We start from the raw sequence: 15556 nt of genomic DNA, 5'->3' as shown, positions 1-15556 counted from the left end.
GACTTTGTAAAAGGCATGAAGACATAATTCTGGGACAGACTGGCAATGGACAATTTAAGGAGAAGGAAGAGTTAAAAATGACTCAAGGACTTGAAATATTACCTGGGAAGATTGGAATGGTAGTATCAGAGTCAGAAATGGGGCAACTGGAATGCACAGCCAATGTAAGGAGAGAAAATATTAGGTTTAAGATATACTGAATTTGAAGTGATGGTTCTCAGATTTTAAACTTTGAAAAGAAACAACATCCTCTAAAGAACAAGTGACTATACTAAGAATGAATAAAATAAGGGTGGGAGAGAATAAGAAATATTTCATTCAGATAGGGCAACTAATACTCCTATGTCAGAAAAAATTTGATATATTAGACATTTAAAAATTAAGTTAACTATTTCCTAAGGACTTGACTTTATCTATTGTAAGGAAGATTTTACTATCATAGAAAGACCAGTTTCTCAGATCCAGTAAAATTTTCTCCTAAACATTCAACCCTTTTTTTTTTTTCCTCCAAATCTCAGACATTTAACATCAAATGTTCTTTCTAGGTCAGAGAACATGTACAACTAAATACTTTTCCAAACTACGTACATTGGTTAGCAATTCAAGTACTGGTTTGCTGCTTTTCAGGTTTTGCCTTCAATTAATGCCAACAGTTACTAAGAGCACCACTATTTCACGCTCTTTATTCCATAATTTTTAAGCTAGGAGGGACATTACACTTATCAAAAGGGCCTGAGCATGGCAAGTGTCAGTGCTTTGCTTTTAATTGAAAATAGATTTATAAGTTGTGTGAAGAGTAAAATGAAACCACAAATAAGTTTTGGAGAACTTAAATTCTGTTTTCTTGTTTGTTCTTTGTTTTCTGAATTTTAGAAAATAATGAGGGGAAGGAGTGTTGGAATATAAAATTACGGACTAGAATAAAAAAGCTTTTTCTGTTTAGTCATGTGAAATAATCTGCATGAAAGTAAACTTTGGTGCCAGAATCATAATCAATTTTAGTAATAGATTGTCTCCGTAGTGATGAAAGGAATCTAAGTAAAACTGTGCAATAAGCTGGCATCTGAACATTGTAGACTATCTGCAAAATTCTTGAACCAAAAAAAAATTGTGTTAAACTTGCCTTACCAAATGGCAGATCTAAAAATCTCCACACATTCTTCCACAATTTCAAAATCTTTTCATGCAAAGATCACAAAAGTATATTACAATCAAAATACTCAACATGTTAAAATTAAAAGCTAACATGATGAGGGGAGGTGGTGCATATTACATGATTTCAGATAATATGAAATCAACTGAAAGTCAATGTGGTAGGTGAGCCATTATCAAAATTATAGGCAGCATGACTTATTAGGAAAAAATAGTCCTGTTTTTTAAATTCAGTAAATGACAGCATATTTAATATGATGAACATGATATAATACTCAAACTGCCAAGTATTTACAGTCCATTTCATTACATAAAAATGAGAAAGCACTCTTCAAAGCCCAGAAAACCACTACATTTTTCTTTGGCTTTGCAAGTACTATGCTATGAGGGCCCTCTCCTTTTTCTCAAATATGATCCAAGATTTCAATTTTTAAAAACTCTGCATAAGTTTTCAAAAAATCATTCTCAGCTCCTAGGGGATTGATGTCCATACATATTTAATGTTTGCATATTTACTATTCGCACATACAAAATCTCCTGAAGGTATCTTAAATTATCTCAGAGGTGAAAGACTTTAGAAACCATCTAACTCCAAACCCCTTATTTTATCGATGGAGATATTACGGCCCAGAAATAGGAAGTAACCTGACCAATGTCAAGGGCCAGTAAGAAGTAAAGCTGGGACTAACATACAAGAGCCCTCACTCTCAATCTATTGCTCTTTCAACGTTTCATAGCTGCCTCTCAATCTGAACATCTAATTGTGTGATATTCAAGGAATGTCAGAGTGATCAACACACAGAAAGGATTACTGTATTCATTTACATAAGAATTAAACAGAAGAATGGATGCAAATATAGGTGAGTGGCTATTCTATAACGTTATTCACAAAATATATCCTGTTTCTGTTTTGAAGAGTCCAAGCCTCGGTCTTGTCACTTGTTACAGCAGTCACCGTGTTCCACTAGACACCAATCTTAACAGCAAAGAATCCGCTGGTACATCCTGCAGTTTAGACTATTCTCGCCAGCATACACAGAAGCAAGGAGACTCACCTCTACTCCAGTCCCTTTGGCTCCGAACCCCAGACTTCCCTGTCTTATACTCACTCTACCTCGTGTTGGCGCATCGCATTTGCATTCTCCTCACTTCCTTTACACCTATCTCCCTCAGTTTCTCCATTTAGACCAGGTGTCCTTTTCTAACTGTAGCCTCAGTCAGCCCTCCCCCACACCACACGCCCCTCGATCGCCTTATTCCTCTGTCGCCAAATCTCAGCCTTTTCAAACCCCATAGCTCCCTCTCGCTTACACAGTGATGTGGCCGGCGCCCCGCACCAATACAGGGTCGGGGGCATATCTCCGTAGATGCTCTTCGCTCACTACCCGAGGCGGGGGCGGCGTTTCCTCCACTTGCTCCTCTTCTTCCTCCTCCTCCTCTTCGTTTTCTTCTTCCTCCTCCTCCTCATCTTCCTCGTCATCGTCAGGCCCTGATACCGACGACGACGACGACGGCGACGACGACGACGTTGCCGCTTCTTCCTCCTCCTCCTCCAGTTCCGAGATGGTATCGAACTCCGCCATGTTGGGCAGCAAGATGCTCATCACGTGACCTCTCTATCGCCGCCACCCTCACGGAGAAGAGTGTGAACCTGCTGAGGTGCAGAAAGAGGAGGGAGAACTTAACGCAGGGAAACAGGAGGGGTGTAGGGACTGGATTTAAGGAGATGCGCCTGCGTGGTGGGGTGGACGTGGGGGCGGGGGGGAGACGCGAGGGCACAAGGGAGAGAGAAGCAAAATCAGTGTACGCTTGCGCGGCTCCAAGGGAAAAAAGACGTTAGAGGTGAACTCCAGGGAATTATCGAGGTCCGGTATGCGGGTGCTGCTCTTAATACTGCTGTTTGGGCTTCTGCTGCTTGTCTCCCAGGGATGTATCTTCTGATTTTACTTCCTACTAATTAATAATGGTATTATTACCCGCTTTGCCTCCAGTGCAGAGAAAGGATATTCTATAAAAGTGAGGTTAGAACTTTGCCCCATATATCTTAAAATATTCACCAATCCCTTACATTTGCTCAGCATTACAGTTTAAAAGACTTTTGCTGCAGAACTTTGCCACACCCTGGGAGGCATTTTTATTAACATTTTACTGAAGGGGAAACTTTCTATTACTTCTTCTACTATGTAATACTTATGGAGGACTTACTAAGTGTCAGGGACTGTGCTAAGTGCTGTATGTACATGTCTCATTTAATACTAAACAACCCTATGAAATATGTACCGTGATTTCATTTTACGCATGGGAAACCTAGATGCAGAGAGAAGTAACTTGCCCAATGCTTCTGATTCCAGAAGCCCAGTATTCTTAACTAAAGGGCTATACTTCTAAAGTTGTTTGGAAGGGCTTCATAGAGTGGTGCCTTTTGGGCATTTTGAAAGATGTTTGAATTTTGGAATTTATTTTTTCTTTTTCCGCGGGGAGAAGGGAAATGGGGGGAGTAAAGGGAGCGTTCCAACCCAAGGAAACATCGATTAACATCATCCATTTTCCAGACATTGGGTTAGACTCTAACATACAATACCTCAATTAACCCTTAAACAATACTGTGGGGGTAGGCATCATCATCATTATTTTATAGATGACAAAGCAGTCTCAGGAAGTTTAAGTAATGTATTAAGGACTCTGGTGACCTTTCGTCTAAGATTTTCTTTTTCAAACGCCTGCGTCCTTACATCTGCTAAATGTTACAGAGATCACATATTTTGAGTTTCCAATCCATGTTTCAAACTATTTCATATTTGGCAGTAGCACAAAAATTCATGCCATAATTCAAGGATCATTAAGACAATAAAGTAACACAGCTGCAAAGTAATAAAACAAATACTGTAATCCAGGTATTCTAATAGCAGCTTCACTGCTCTTTCTGCTACAAGATGGCTGCATCCCAAGTAGTTGATGGGACTGAGGAAATAGATATAGCCAAGCCACACTTTAATGTAGGGTGAGTATTATATTAACAGTATAGCAGTGAAAACAAAGCATTTAGGCTGTCTGAGGGAGGAAGAAATTAGTTCTATGAAAGGGACTGATCAAACCATCATTATCAAGGAATTTGTGTTATTAAAAAAAAAACTTGTACTCAAAAACTTGATTATTTTGGAACTTTAAAAATAAGTTGCAACACTCTCAGAAAAAAAATCTAAGTTTTTATAACAGAAAGAACTTTATCTACTAACCAGAAATTGTAATTAAAGATGGAATGTTAAAGAATTTTATAATAGACTTCTGTTAGGTCTGTTATCTTGGGCATTGATAATGTGTCATATGTCATTTATCAGAGCAAAATACCTTGGACTTAAGATCAAATCAATATTCTGCACCAGTTCTCTTCTTTTTTTTTTAATTTTATTTTTTATTTATTTATTTTTTTAATTTTAAAATCTTTAATTCTTACATGCGTTCCCAAACATGACCCCCCCTCCCACCTCCCTCCCCACAACATCTCTCTGGGTCATCCCTATGCACCAGCCCCAAGCATGCTGCACCCTACGTCAGACATGGACTGGCGATTCAATTGCACCAGTTCTCTTTCAAAAAGCAAAAAACAAAAACAAAAAAACCCCCACAGGCAATATTAAAAAAAATTTCCATCTTATATTATCCATGAAAGTCTACCAAGTCAATCTCTAGAGGGAAGTATTGTGCTGATGACTGCTTAACTGGTAGTTTCTTCTTTTCACCACTCAGGATTAGACTAGGTAGTGTACTTGTGATAGGTATAAATGAGATATTGGAACTATGGTGAAAGTGAAGAAATTAAGGCTGTGGGAGATGGGAGGGAAGGAGAGGAACAGTGAAATTCGATAGTCAAGATGCAAAGAAGCCCTTGACAGTCAGATATCAAAAGGACAAAGCAGTTATGCTTTGAGAAACTCACAAGTATAGTTAAATCTGCACATCTGTTTTTGCTGCATATATGGTGGGCTGAAAAGGCATATATGATTTCAAGCTTAATTTGTTTTGGAGAACTATAGGAGAATTTGGAATTGGTCAAGCTGAGAAAAACAGATTTTTTCAGCAAAACACAAGAACATGATTTTCAAATGATACTTTAGCTGCCATCAAGGATAGTAAAGCTAGGAGTGGATGGAGAAGAAAGCACACAACTTCTGTCCAATGTGCTAAGCAGTGCACGGGAGTAATTGTTGCATCTGATGGCAGGGGACCTGAGGCAAGAGATCACAAGTTTAACTGTTTGAGGGGGTGGATTTCAACCTTAAAACAGCTGAAACCAATTGCAACTTTTGAAAAACAACTTTCTTCCTCCCTCCCTCCTTCTGTTCCTTCCTTCCTCTTTTTCTTTCTTTTTCTATTTAGATATTTATTTATTAAAGCATATGACTTGGTGATTTTAGTGAATTCACAGAGTTGTGCAACTATCACCACAAACTACTTTTAGAACATTCTGTCACATTCAACAGAAATCACAGTCCCATTTTCAGTCATTCCCCACTCTTTACCCCAGCCCCAGGAAATAATTAATCTACTTTCTTTCTGTATAGATTTCTTTTCTGGGCATTTCAAATAAATTGGACCATACAATATGTGCTCTTTTGTGTCTAGCTTCTTTCACTTAGCATAATATTTTTGCGGTTTGGTCATGTTGTGTCTTGTATGAATACTTCATTCCTTTTAATTGATGAATAGCATGCCTTTGTAAGGATATATCACATTTGGCTTATCCATTCACCAATTGTTGTCATTTGGATTGCTTCCACCTTTCGATATTATAAAAATGCTGTTACAAAAATTCACATACAAGTCCTTGTATAAACATATGTTTTGATTTCTCTAGGGTGGATACCTATGGGTGGAATTGCTAGGACATATGGTAAGACTGTTTTGAAGTCTTTAAGAGAACTGCCAAAGTGTTTTCAAAGTTGCTTACTCAGTTTACATTCCCATCAGCAATGTATGAGGATTCCGTTTTTCTCCACATCCTCTCCAAAATTTGTTATTGTCTTTTTGGTTATAGCTATTCTTGTGGGTATGAAGTGCTATTGCATTGTAGTTTTACTTTGCATTTCCTGAATGACTAATGATGTTAAGCATATTTTCACGTGCTGCTTGTTCATTTACAAATGAACTTTCTTATACTTTCTTTGATAAAACGTCTATTCAAATTTTTTGGTCCATTAAAAAAAATAAACTTTAAGATAATTGGAGATTCACATACAATTGTAAAACATAATACAGAGAAGTCCCGTTTATTCCTTTACTCAGTACCCTGAATGGTAACAACTTCCGTAACTATAGTACACTACCACAACCATGAAACTAACATTGACACAATCCACCATCTTACTCAGATTTCTAGTCATACATGTACTCATTTGTGTGTGTGTATTTAGTTCTATACAATTTTTATCACAGATGTAGGTTCATTTAACCACCACCATAGTCGAGATACAGAAGAGTTTATATCACCACAAGGATACCAGTTGTTATCCTTTTATAATCACATTCTCCCTTCTCATAACCATTAAGCTGTTTACCACCTTTAATTATTATAGTTTCAAAAATATTATATAAATTGTATTATACAGTGTGTGACCTTTGGGCATTGGCCTTTTTCACTCATTATTCTTCTGAGAATCATCTAGGTTATTGAGTATACCAATGGTTCATTCCTTTTTATTGCTGTGTACTATTCCACAGTATGACTGTACAGCAGTTTACTTATTCACCTACTGTTTCCCCACATTTTGAATATTATAAGTAAAACTACTGTGAACATTTGTGTATAGCTTTTTCCTTCTTAAGACGTTGGTTATTTGTTTACATATTATTGGGTTATAAGGTGCCTGTTTTTTATTCTAGATAGAAATTATTTATCAGATATATGGTGTACAAATATTTTCTCCCAGTCTGTGGCTTGCCTTTTCATGTTGTTAATGGTGTCTTTTGAACTAAAAAAGTTTTAAATTTTGATGAAATTCAATTTATCAATTTTTCTTTTATCACTTGTGCCTTTGAAAATATATCTTAAGAAATTTTTGCCTAGTGCACTGTCAAAAACCTTGGTCTTTGTTTACTTCTAAAAGTTTTTCTAAATATCTGTGATGAATTTTGAGTTCATTTTTGTGTATGGCATGTAGCATGGGTCTAAATTCATATTTTTCCATGTCCCAGCATCATTTCCTGAAGACTGACTTTTTTTTCCCCTGTTGAGTTGGCTTGATACCTTTGTTGAAAATCAGTTAACCATAAATGTATGGGTTTATTCCTGGACCCTTAATTCTATTTAGTTCATCTATATCTATCTTCATGCCAGTACCACACCACCTTGAATACTATAAATTTTGTTAAAATTGGAAAATGTAAGTCCACCAAATTTGCTCTTTTTCAATAATATTTTGCCCCCCCATCTTTTACATTTCCACAAAAATTTTAGGATCATCCCATCAATTTCTTCTAGAAAAAACAAGTGGAATTTTGATAGGAATCACATTGAATCTGCATATGAATTTGGGAATATTGGCAACTTAATAATGTTAACGCTTCTGATCCGTGAAGGTAGGATACCTCTTCATTTATTTAGATCCTTAATTTCCTTCAGTGATGTTTTGTAGTTTGCAGTGTACAAAATTTGTAGTTTTTTTTGTTAAATTTATTACTAAATGATTTTGTTCTTTTTAATACTATTGTGAATAGAATTGTTCAATTGATTTCCTTTTGGATTGCACATTGTTAATTTATGGTAATACAATTTATTTTTGTATATTGATGTGTAGCCTGTGTATGTGTGTCTATGTGTATGTGAAATCCTTAGGATTTTCTACATATAAATTGTGTAACCTGTAAATAAGCATAGTTTTATGTGTTCCTTTTCTTCTCCTCTCCTTCTCCTTCTCTTCCTCCTCCTCCTCTTTCTCCTCTCTCCCTCTCTTCTTCCCTCCCTTTCTTGCCTGATTAGTGAATAGTGAAGTCGCTCAGTTGTGTCCGACTCTTTGCGACCCCATGGACTGTAGCCTACCAGGCTCCTCCATCTGTGGGATTCTCCAGGCAAGAGTACTGGAGAGGGTTGCCGTTTCCTTCTCCAGGAGATCTTCCCAACCCAGGGATCGAACCCGGGTCTCCCGCATTGCAGGCAGATGCTTTACCATCTGACCTAGCTTTAAATTTACAGTAAAAAAATATTGAACTGAATGGTTGAGAGCAGAATTCCTTGACTTGTTCCCAATCTCAAGAGAAAATAACTTAGTCTTTCACTTTAAAAAAATTATTTATTTATTTTAATTGAGGGCTAATTACTTTGCATTATTGTAGTGGTTTTTGCCATACATTGAGATGAATCAGCCATGGGTGTACATGTGTTCCCCATCCTGAACCCCCTTCCTACCTCCCACCCCATCCCATCCCTCAGGGCCATCCCAGAGCCAAAGCAGTCTTTCACTTTTAAGTATGATGTTAGGTGTAGTTTGTGTGTGTGTGTGTGTGTGTGTGTGTGTGTGTGTGTGTGTGTGTGTGTGTGTGTGTGTGTGTGTTTGGTAAGTGTCCTTAATTAGGTTGAACAAGTTTCCTTCTATTCCTAGATTGTTGAATTTTTTTAAAAAATTAAATCAGTAATGGGTCTTGGGTTTTTATCAAATGCCTGTTCCATGTCAATTGAAATGATCATGAAGTTTTTGTTCATTATTCTCTTATATGTTTTATTACATAATATAATTTCTAGATTTTGTTGTTGTTGTTGTTGTTTTGGCTGCCTCTCGTGGCATGTGGGATCTGAGTTCCCTGACTAGGGATTAAATCTGTGCCCTGCAGTGGAAGCATAGAGTCGCGACCACTGGACCAACAGAGAATTCCCTGATTTTCAATTCTTAAACCCACTTGTCACTTTTATATGTGGGTTGATTCAATTTCTTAATATTTAAATTTTTGCATCTATCTTCATGAGGGATATTGGGCTCTATTTTTTCCATGTGATATTGGTCTGGATCTGGTATTACAGTAATGACAGGCTTTTATAATCATTTGGGGATTTTGTTTTCCCTTTTCCTTTATTTCCTGGGAGAATATGTGAAGAATTGTTATTTTTCTTCTTTAAATGTTTGAAGGAATTAACCAGGCCCAGGCTTTTTTTTTTTTTCTTAAAATGGGTAGTTTTTAGTTACTAATCCAATCTCTTTGTTAAAAATCTATTCAGATTTTCTATTTCTGCTTAAGTCAGTTTCAGTACTTTTTGTCTTTCTAGGAATTTATCTGTTTCTTATAAGTTGTCTGATTTGTTGGCTTAAAATTGTCCATAGCATTCTCTTATAATCCTTTTAGTTTCTGTAAGTTTAGTAGTAATAGCTCATCATTCACTATGATTTAAAAATTTTTTATTTTATTCTTCTTTCTTTATTAATTTATTTTTTTATCTTTTGGCCATGCCACACAGTATGCAGGATTAGTTCCCTCATCAGGGATTGAACTGTTGAAGTGTGGAGTTTTAACCAGTGGACCACAAGGAAAGTCCTGTCCTCATTCATTATGACTTAGTAATTTATCTATTCTCTCTCATTTTTCATGTTTTCAATTTTGTTTATCTTTTCGCAGACTCTTTACTGTCTGAGCAACCAGGGAAGCCCCTTTTCACAGAACCAACTGCTGATTTCATTGATTTTAAACTATTTTTTCTATTATCCATTCCATTGATTTATGCAGTAATTTTTATTATTTCCTTCTTTTTGATTTCTTTATGTGTAATTAGCTATTTTCTTCTATTTATTAAGACAGAAATGTAGATTATTGATTTGAGAGCCTTCATATGCATTATATTTACTCCTATTAATTTCCTTTTAGGGACTGCTTTAACTATCAGAGAAATTTTTCTCTGTGTGTTTTTGTTTGCATCTAGCTCAAAATAGTTTCTACTTTCCTTGGTGATTTTTCTTTGACCCATTGGTTATTATGAAATGTGTTGTTTCATTTCCATATATTTGAGGATTTCCAAAATTTTGTCTATTGCTGATTTCTGATTTACTCCCAGTGTTGTTTGAGACCACAAATTGTGTGATAGCAGTCCTTTTAAATATACTGAGACTTGTTTCATGGCCTGTCATATCATTTACTTTTGAGGAAGTTCCATCTACATTCTGCTCTTGGTTGGATTGTTCTAAAAACGTCAGTTATGTGTACATTATAGTGCTCTTCATGTCTTCTATGTGTTGTTCAGTCACTAAGTTGTGTCTGACTCTTTGTGACCCTATGGACTGTTGCACCCCAGGCTCCTCTGTCCTCCACTGTCTCCCAGAGTTTTCTCAAATTCATGTCCATTGAGTCAGTGATGCTATCTAACCATCTCATCCTTTGCCACCCCTTTCTCCTTTTGCCTTCAAATATCTTCCATACCCTTACTGATTTTTTTGTCTCATTTTGCTGTTCATTTCTTAGAGTGGGTCGCTGAAGTCTCCAAATATTATTGGTGAATTTTCCATTTCTTATTCATTTTTGTTAGCTTTTGCTTCATGTAGTATGGGACTCCTTTGTTAGGTGTAACTATTTTTTCATACTGTATTTTAAATTGATCCTTAATAATTATATAATATTCCTTTATATCTCAAGTAAAAATTTTACTTTTTGTATTACTGTAGATACTTCAACTCTCTTATTGTTGCTATTTCCATAATATTTTCCCATTCTTCTACTTTATTAAAATTTTTATTGATATATCATTGATATAAAACATTGTATAGGTTTAAGATGTGCAACATATTGATTTCATAAATTTATATTGCAATAATATTGACATTGTAATGATAGGTAACACTTCTGTCATATCACATAGTTATCATTTCTTCTAGAGGTGATAATTAGAACAATTAAGTAGAACAATTAAGATCTACTCTGTTAGTAAGTTTAATATTTGTAATACAGTTTTGTTGTCTGTAATCACTATAGTGTATATTATATCTCTAGGATTTACTTATTTACTGCTTGCTAAGTATGTACCCTTAAACAACATCTCTCCAATTCTCAGTCTCCAACCTCTGGTAACCACTATTCTACTTTCAATTCTTTTGCGACCCCATGGACTGTAGCATTCCAGGCTCTTCTGTCCTCCACGATCTCCCAGAGTTTAGATATCATACAGTAGTTTGTTTTTCTCTGTATGACTGATCTCAGCAAAATGTATGCAAGGTCCATCTGTGTTGTTACAAATGGCAACAACACCAAATCTTTTTATCCACTCAACCACTGATGGATACTTAGGCTGTTTCCATATTTTGGCTATTTTGAATAATACTACAAAAACCATGGGAATGCATATATCTCTTAAATAACTTGTTTCCATTTCCTCTGAATATATATCCAGAAGTGGGACTATTGAATCATGTGGTAGTATTAGTTTTAACTTTTTCTTGAACCTCCGTACTGTTCTCCATAGTGGCCAAACCAGTTTACAATCCTACCAACAGTGTACAAGGATTCCGTTTTCTCCACATACTCACCAACACTTATCTCCTGTCTTCTTGGTAACTGCCATTCTTAAAAGTGTGAGGTGATATCTCATTGTGGCTTTGATTTGCCATTTCCTTGATGAATAGTGATGTTGAGTACCTTTTCATGACCTACTGGTCTGTTGGATATACCTGTTCGATTCTTTGGAAGAATCTCTATGTAGTTCCTCTGCCTATTTTTAATTAGATTGAGTTGTGTGAGTTCTTTATAAATTTTGGATATTAACCCTTTATTCAGTATATGCCTTGCAAATTTTTTTTATTCTGTATTTTTCATTTTGTTGATTCCTTTTTGTGGTGCATAGCTTTTAAGTTTAATGTGCTTGCATCTGTTGATTTTTTTTTGTTGTTGTTTGTCATTTTGGTGTCAAATTCAAAAAATCATTAACACCAAAGAGATTCTTCCCTATATTTTCTTTTTTAAATTATTAAGATATTGTTGATTTAAAATATTATGTAAATATCCAATGTACAACATAGCGATTCACAATATTTAAAGGTTACACTCCATTTATAGTTATAATAAAATATTGGCTATGTTGCCTATACTGTACAATATATCCTTGTAGCTTATATAATACGTAGTAGTTTGTACCTCTTAATTCAGTACCCTTATCTTGCCCCTCCTCCCTTCTCTTTCCACACTGATAACCATGAGTTGTTCCTTATATCTGGGTGTTTCTTTTTTATTATATTCACTATTTTGTTTTATTTTTAGATTCCACGTTTAAATGATATCATACAGTATTTGTCTTTCTCTAACTTATTTCACTTAGCATAATACCCTCCAAGTTCATACATGTCATTGCAAATGGCAAAGTTTCATTTTTTATGGCTGAGCAGTATTCCATTGTATGTGTGTGTGTGTGTGTGTGTGTGTGTGTGTATAAAGATGTACTTCTTTATCTGTTCATCTGTTGATGGCCATTAATGTTGCTTCCATATCTTTGCTATTGTAAATGCTGCTGTGAACATTGGGAGCAAGTATCTGTTCGAATTAGTGGTGTTTTGTGCTTTTTTTGATATATATACCCAGAAGGGGAATTACTGAGTCATATGGCAGTTCTAATTTTAGGTTTTTGGGAAACCTCCATACTGTTTTCCACAGTGGGTGCACAAATTGACATTCTCACCTGCAGTATATGAGGGTTCCCCTTTCTCTGCATTCTTACTAACATTTGTTATTAGTGTTCTTTTTGACAGTAACCATTCTGGCAGATGTGAAGTAATACTTCATTGTGGTCTTAATTTGCATTTCTCTAATGATAAATGATGCTGAGCATTTTTCCCGTGCCTGTTGACCATTTGTATGCCTTCTTTGGAAAAATGTCTATTCAGATCTTCTGCCCATTTTTCAATTGGATTGGGATTTTTTTTTTGATAATGAGTTGTATGAATTGTTCGTGTATCTTGGATATTAACCTCTTGTTGGTCATATCATTTACAAATATTTTCTCTCATTCCAGATGTTGTGCTTTGGTTTTATCAGTAATTCTCTTTACTATGCAAAAGGCTTTTACCTGTTTAAAAACTTTAAAAAAGTTTATTAGGTCCCATTTGTTTATTTTTTCTTTTATTTCTTTTGCCTTAGGAAACTTATCCGAAAAATTTGATATGATATATGTCAACATGTGTTCTGCTTATGTTCTCTTCTATGAGTTCTATGGTTTCTGTTCTTATATCCAGGTCTTTAAACCATTTCAATTTTTTACATGGTGTGAGGGAATATTCTAATCTCATTCTTTTACATATTGCTGTCCAACTTTCCCAGCATCACTTGTTGAAGAGACTGTCTATTCTGCATTGTATATTCTTAACCTCCTTTGTTATAGATTAACTGACTATAGGTACAATTTCTGGGCTCTGTTCTGTTCCATACAACTATGTAACTTTTTATGCCAGTATCACACTGTTTTGACTACCATAGTTTGTTCTTTTTTTCTCAAAATTGCAGTCTTTTGTGGTTCCATGTGAGTTTTAGAATTATTTGTTCTTGTTCTTTCAAAAATGTCATGAGTATTTTAATAGTGATTGCATTATATCTGTAGATTGCTTTAAGTAGTATAACCATTTTAACAATATTAATTCAATACAAAAGCAAAGGATATCTTTCCATTTTTTGTATCATCTGCAATTTCCTTCATCAGTGGTTTATAGTTTTTAGGGTACAGGTCTTTCACCTATTTGGTTTATTCCTAGATATTTTATTCTTTTTGGTACAATTTTAAATGGGACTGTGTTTTTACTTCCTTTTCTGATATTTTATTATTAGTGTATAGAAATCCAAGAAACTTCTATGTATTAATTCAGCAAAATTTCTGAATTCATTTATCAGGTCTAATAGTTTTGGTGTGGAGACTTTACTGTTCTCTATGTAAAGTATCATGTCATCTGTAAATAGTGACAGTTTTACTATTTCCCTTACAGTGGGGATATCTTTTATTTCTTTTGCTTCTCTGATTGCTGTGGCTTGCCTTCTTCATATTCTGTCTGTGATCTATCCATTGATGTTAATGGGGTTTAAAGTCCCCTACTATTATTTATTTTAGGACTTCCCTGGTGGCTCAGACGGTTAAGCGTCTGTCTACAATGTGGGAGACTCGGGTTCAATCCCTGGGTCAGGAAGATCCCCTGGAGAAGGAAATGGCAATCCACTCCAGTACTATTGCCTAGAAAATCCCATGGACAGAGGAGCCTGGTAGGCTACAGTCTGTGGGGTCGCGAAGAGTCGGACACGACTGAGCGACTTCACTTTCTTTCACTTTCACTATTATTTTAGTTATGGCTTCCCAGGTGGCACAAGTGGTAAAGAACCTACCTGCCAGTGCAGGAGGTGTAAGAGACACAGGTTCGATCCCTGGGTCAGGAAGATCCCCTGGAGGAGGGCATGGCAACCCACTCCAGTATACTTGTCTGGAGAATTTCAAGGACAGAGGAGCCTGGCAGGCTAGAGTCAATAAGGTTGAAAAGAGTTGGACACAACTGAAGTGACTTGGCATGTAGCACTTGATTTAAACTAAAAAACTTGATTTGATAGTCATTTAAGTTCAAACACACTCTAAAAGATCTATGTTTTTAATCCCCTCCCCTACATTTTTGTTTTGATGTCATATTTTATATCTTTCTGTTTATTCTTTTACTGTTTATTATAGTTATAGATGCTTTAACTTTTTTTTTTTTTGGTCTTTTAATCCATATACTGGCTTATTTAAGAAATTTTCTATTCTTACTATATATTTGCTTTTCCTATTGGGATTTTCTCTTTGCTCTAGAGTCTCACTTTTTCACTAAGACAAGCTCCTACAACATTTCTTCTAGGGTAGATTTAGTATTGATGATTTTTTTTAGTTTTTGCTTGTCCGAGAAGTTCTTTCTCTCTCCTTCTATGCTAAATAATAATGTTGCTGAGTAAAGTATCCTAGGTGGCTGATTTTCCCCTTTCAGCACTTTGAATATATCATACCACTCTCTTCTGACTTGCAAAACTTCTGCAGAGAAATCAACTGATAGCATTATGCTGCTGCTGCTGCTGCTAAGTTGCTTCAGTCATGTCCGACTCTGTGCAACCCCATAGATGGCAGCCCACCAGGCTCCTCTGGCACTGGGATTCTCCAGGCTAGAATACTGGAGTGGGTTGCCATTTCCTTCTCCAATGTGTGAAAGTGAAAAGTGAAAGTGAAGTCGCTTAGTTGTGTCCAACTCTTAGTGACCCCATAGACTGTAGCCTACCAGGCTCCTCCATCCATGGGATTTTCCAGGCAAGAGTACTGGAGTGGATTGCCATTTCCTTCTCCAGATAGCATTATAGGGACAGTTTTATATGGCTGCTTTTCTCTTGCTGCCTTTAGACATTTCTCTTTGTTTTTAACTTTTGCCATTTTGATTATGATATGTCTTGA

The 15556-nt window shown here is 35.8% G+C and overlaps 1 protein-coding gene and 1 long non-coding RNA gene across 4 annotated transcripts in view; one reads left to right on the top strand and one right to left on the bottom strand.

Moving 5' to 3' along the window:
- Window positions 1-2872, bottom strand: part of CHIC1 (cysteine rich hydrophobic domain 1) — a 46813-nt gene extending 43941 nt beyond the window's left edge. For all 3 annotated transcript variants that reach the window (XM_042242424.2, XM_004022195.5, XM_042242425.2), the window contains exon 1: window positions 2464-2872. In XM_042242424.2, the coding sequence (XP_042098358.1) occupies window positions 2464-2756 (293 nt within the window). In that variant the 5' untranslated portion in view covers window positions 2757-2872. The remainder of the gene's footprint in view (window positions 1-2463) is intronic.
- On the top strand, window positions 2528-8563 carry LOC121818360 (uncharacterized). The gene is made up of 3 exons (XR_006058402.2): window positions 2528-2811; window positions 6008-6043; window positions 7607-8563. It is a non-coding gene; the product is annotated as an uncharacterized LOC121818360 (long non-coding RNA).
- The last annotated feature ends 6993 nt before the right edge of the window (window positions 8564-15556 follow it).

The sequence above is a fragment of the Ovis aries genome, chromosome X (genome assembly GCF_016772045.2).
Source record: "Ovis aries strain OAR_USU_Benz2616 breed Rambouillet chromosome X, ARS-UI_Ramb_v3.0, whole genome shotgun sequence".
Classification (NCBI taxonomy): Eukaryota; Metazoa; Chordata; class Mammalia; order Artiodactyla; family Bovidae; genus Ovis; species Ovis aries.
The sequence above is the reverse complement of the archived record's forward strand: the minus strand, read 5'-3'. Positions and strand labels throughout refer to the sequence as shown.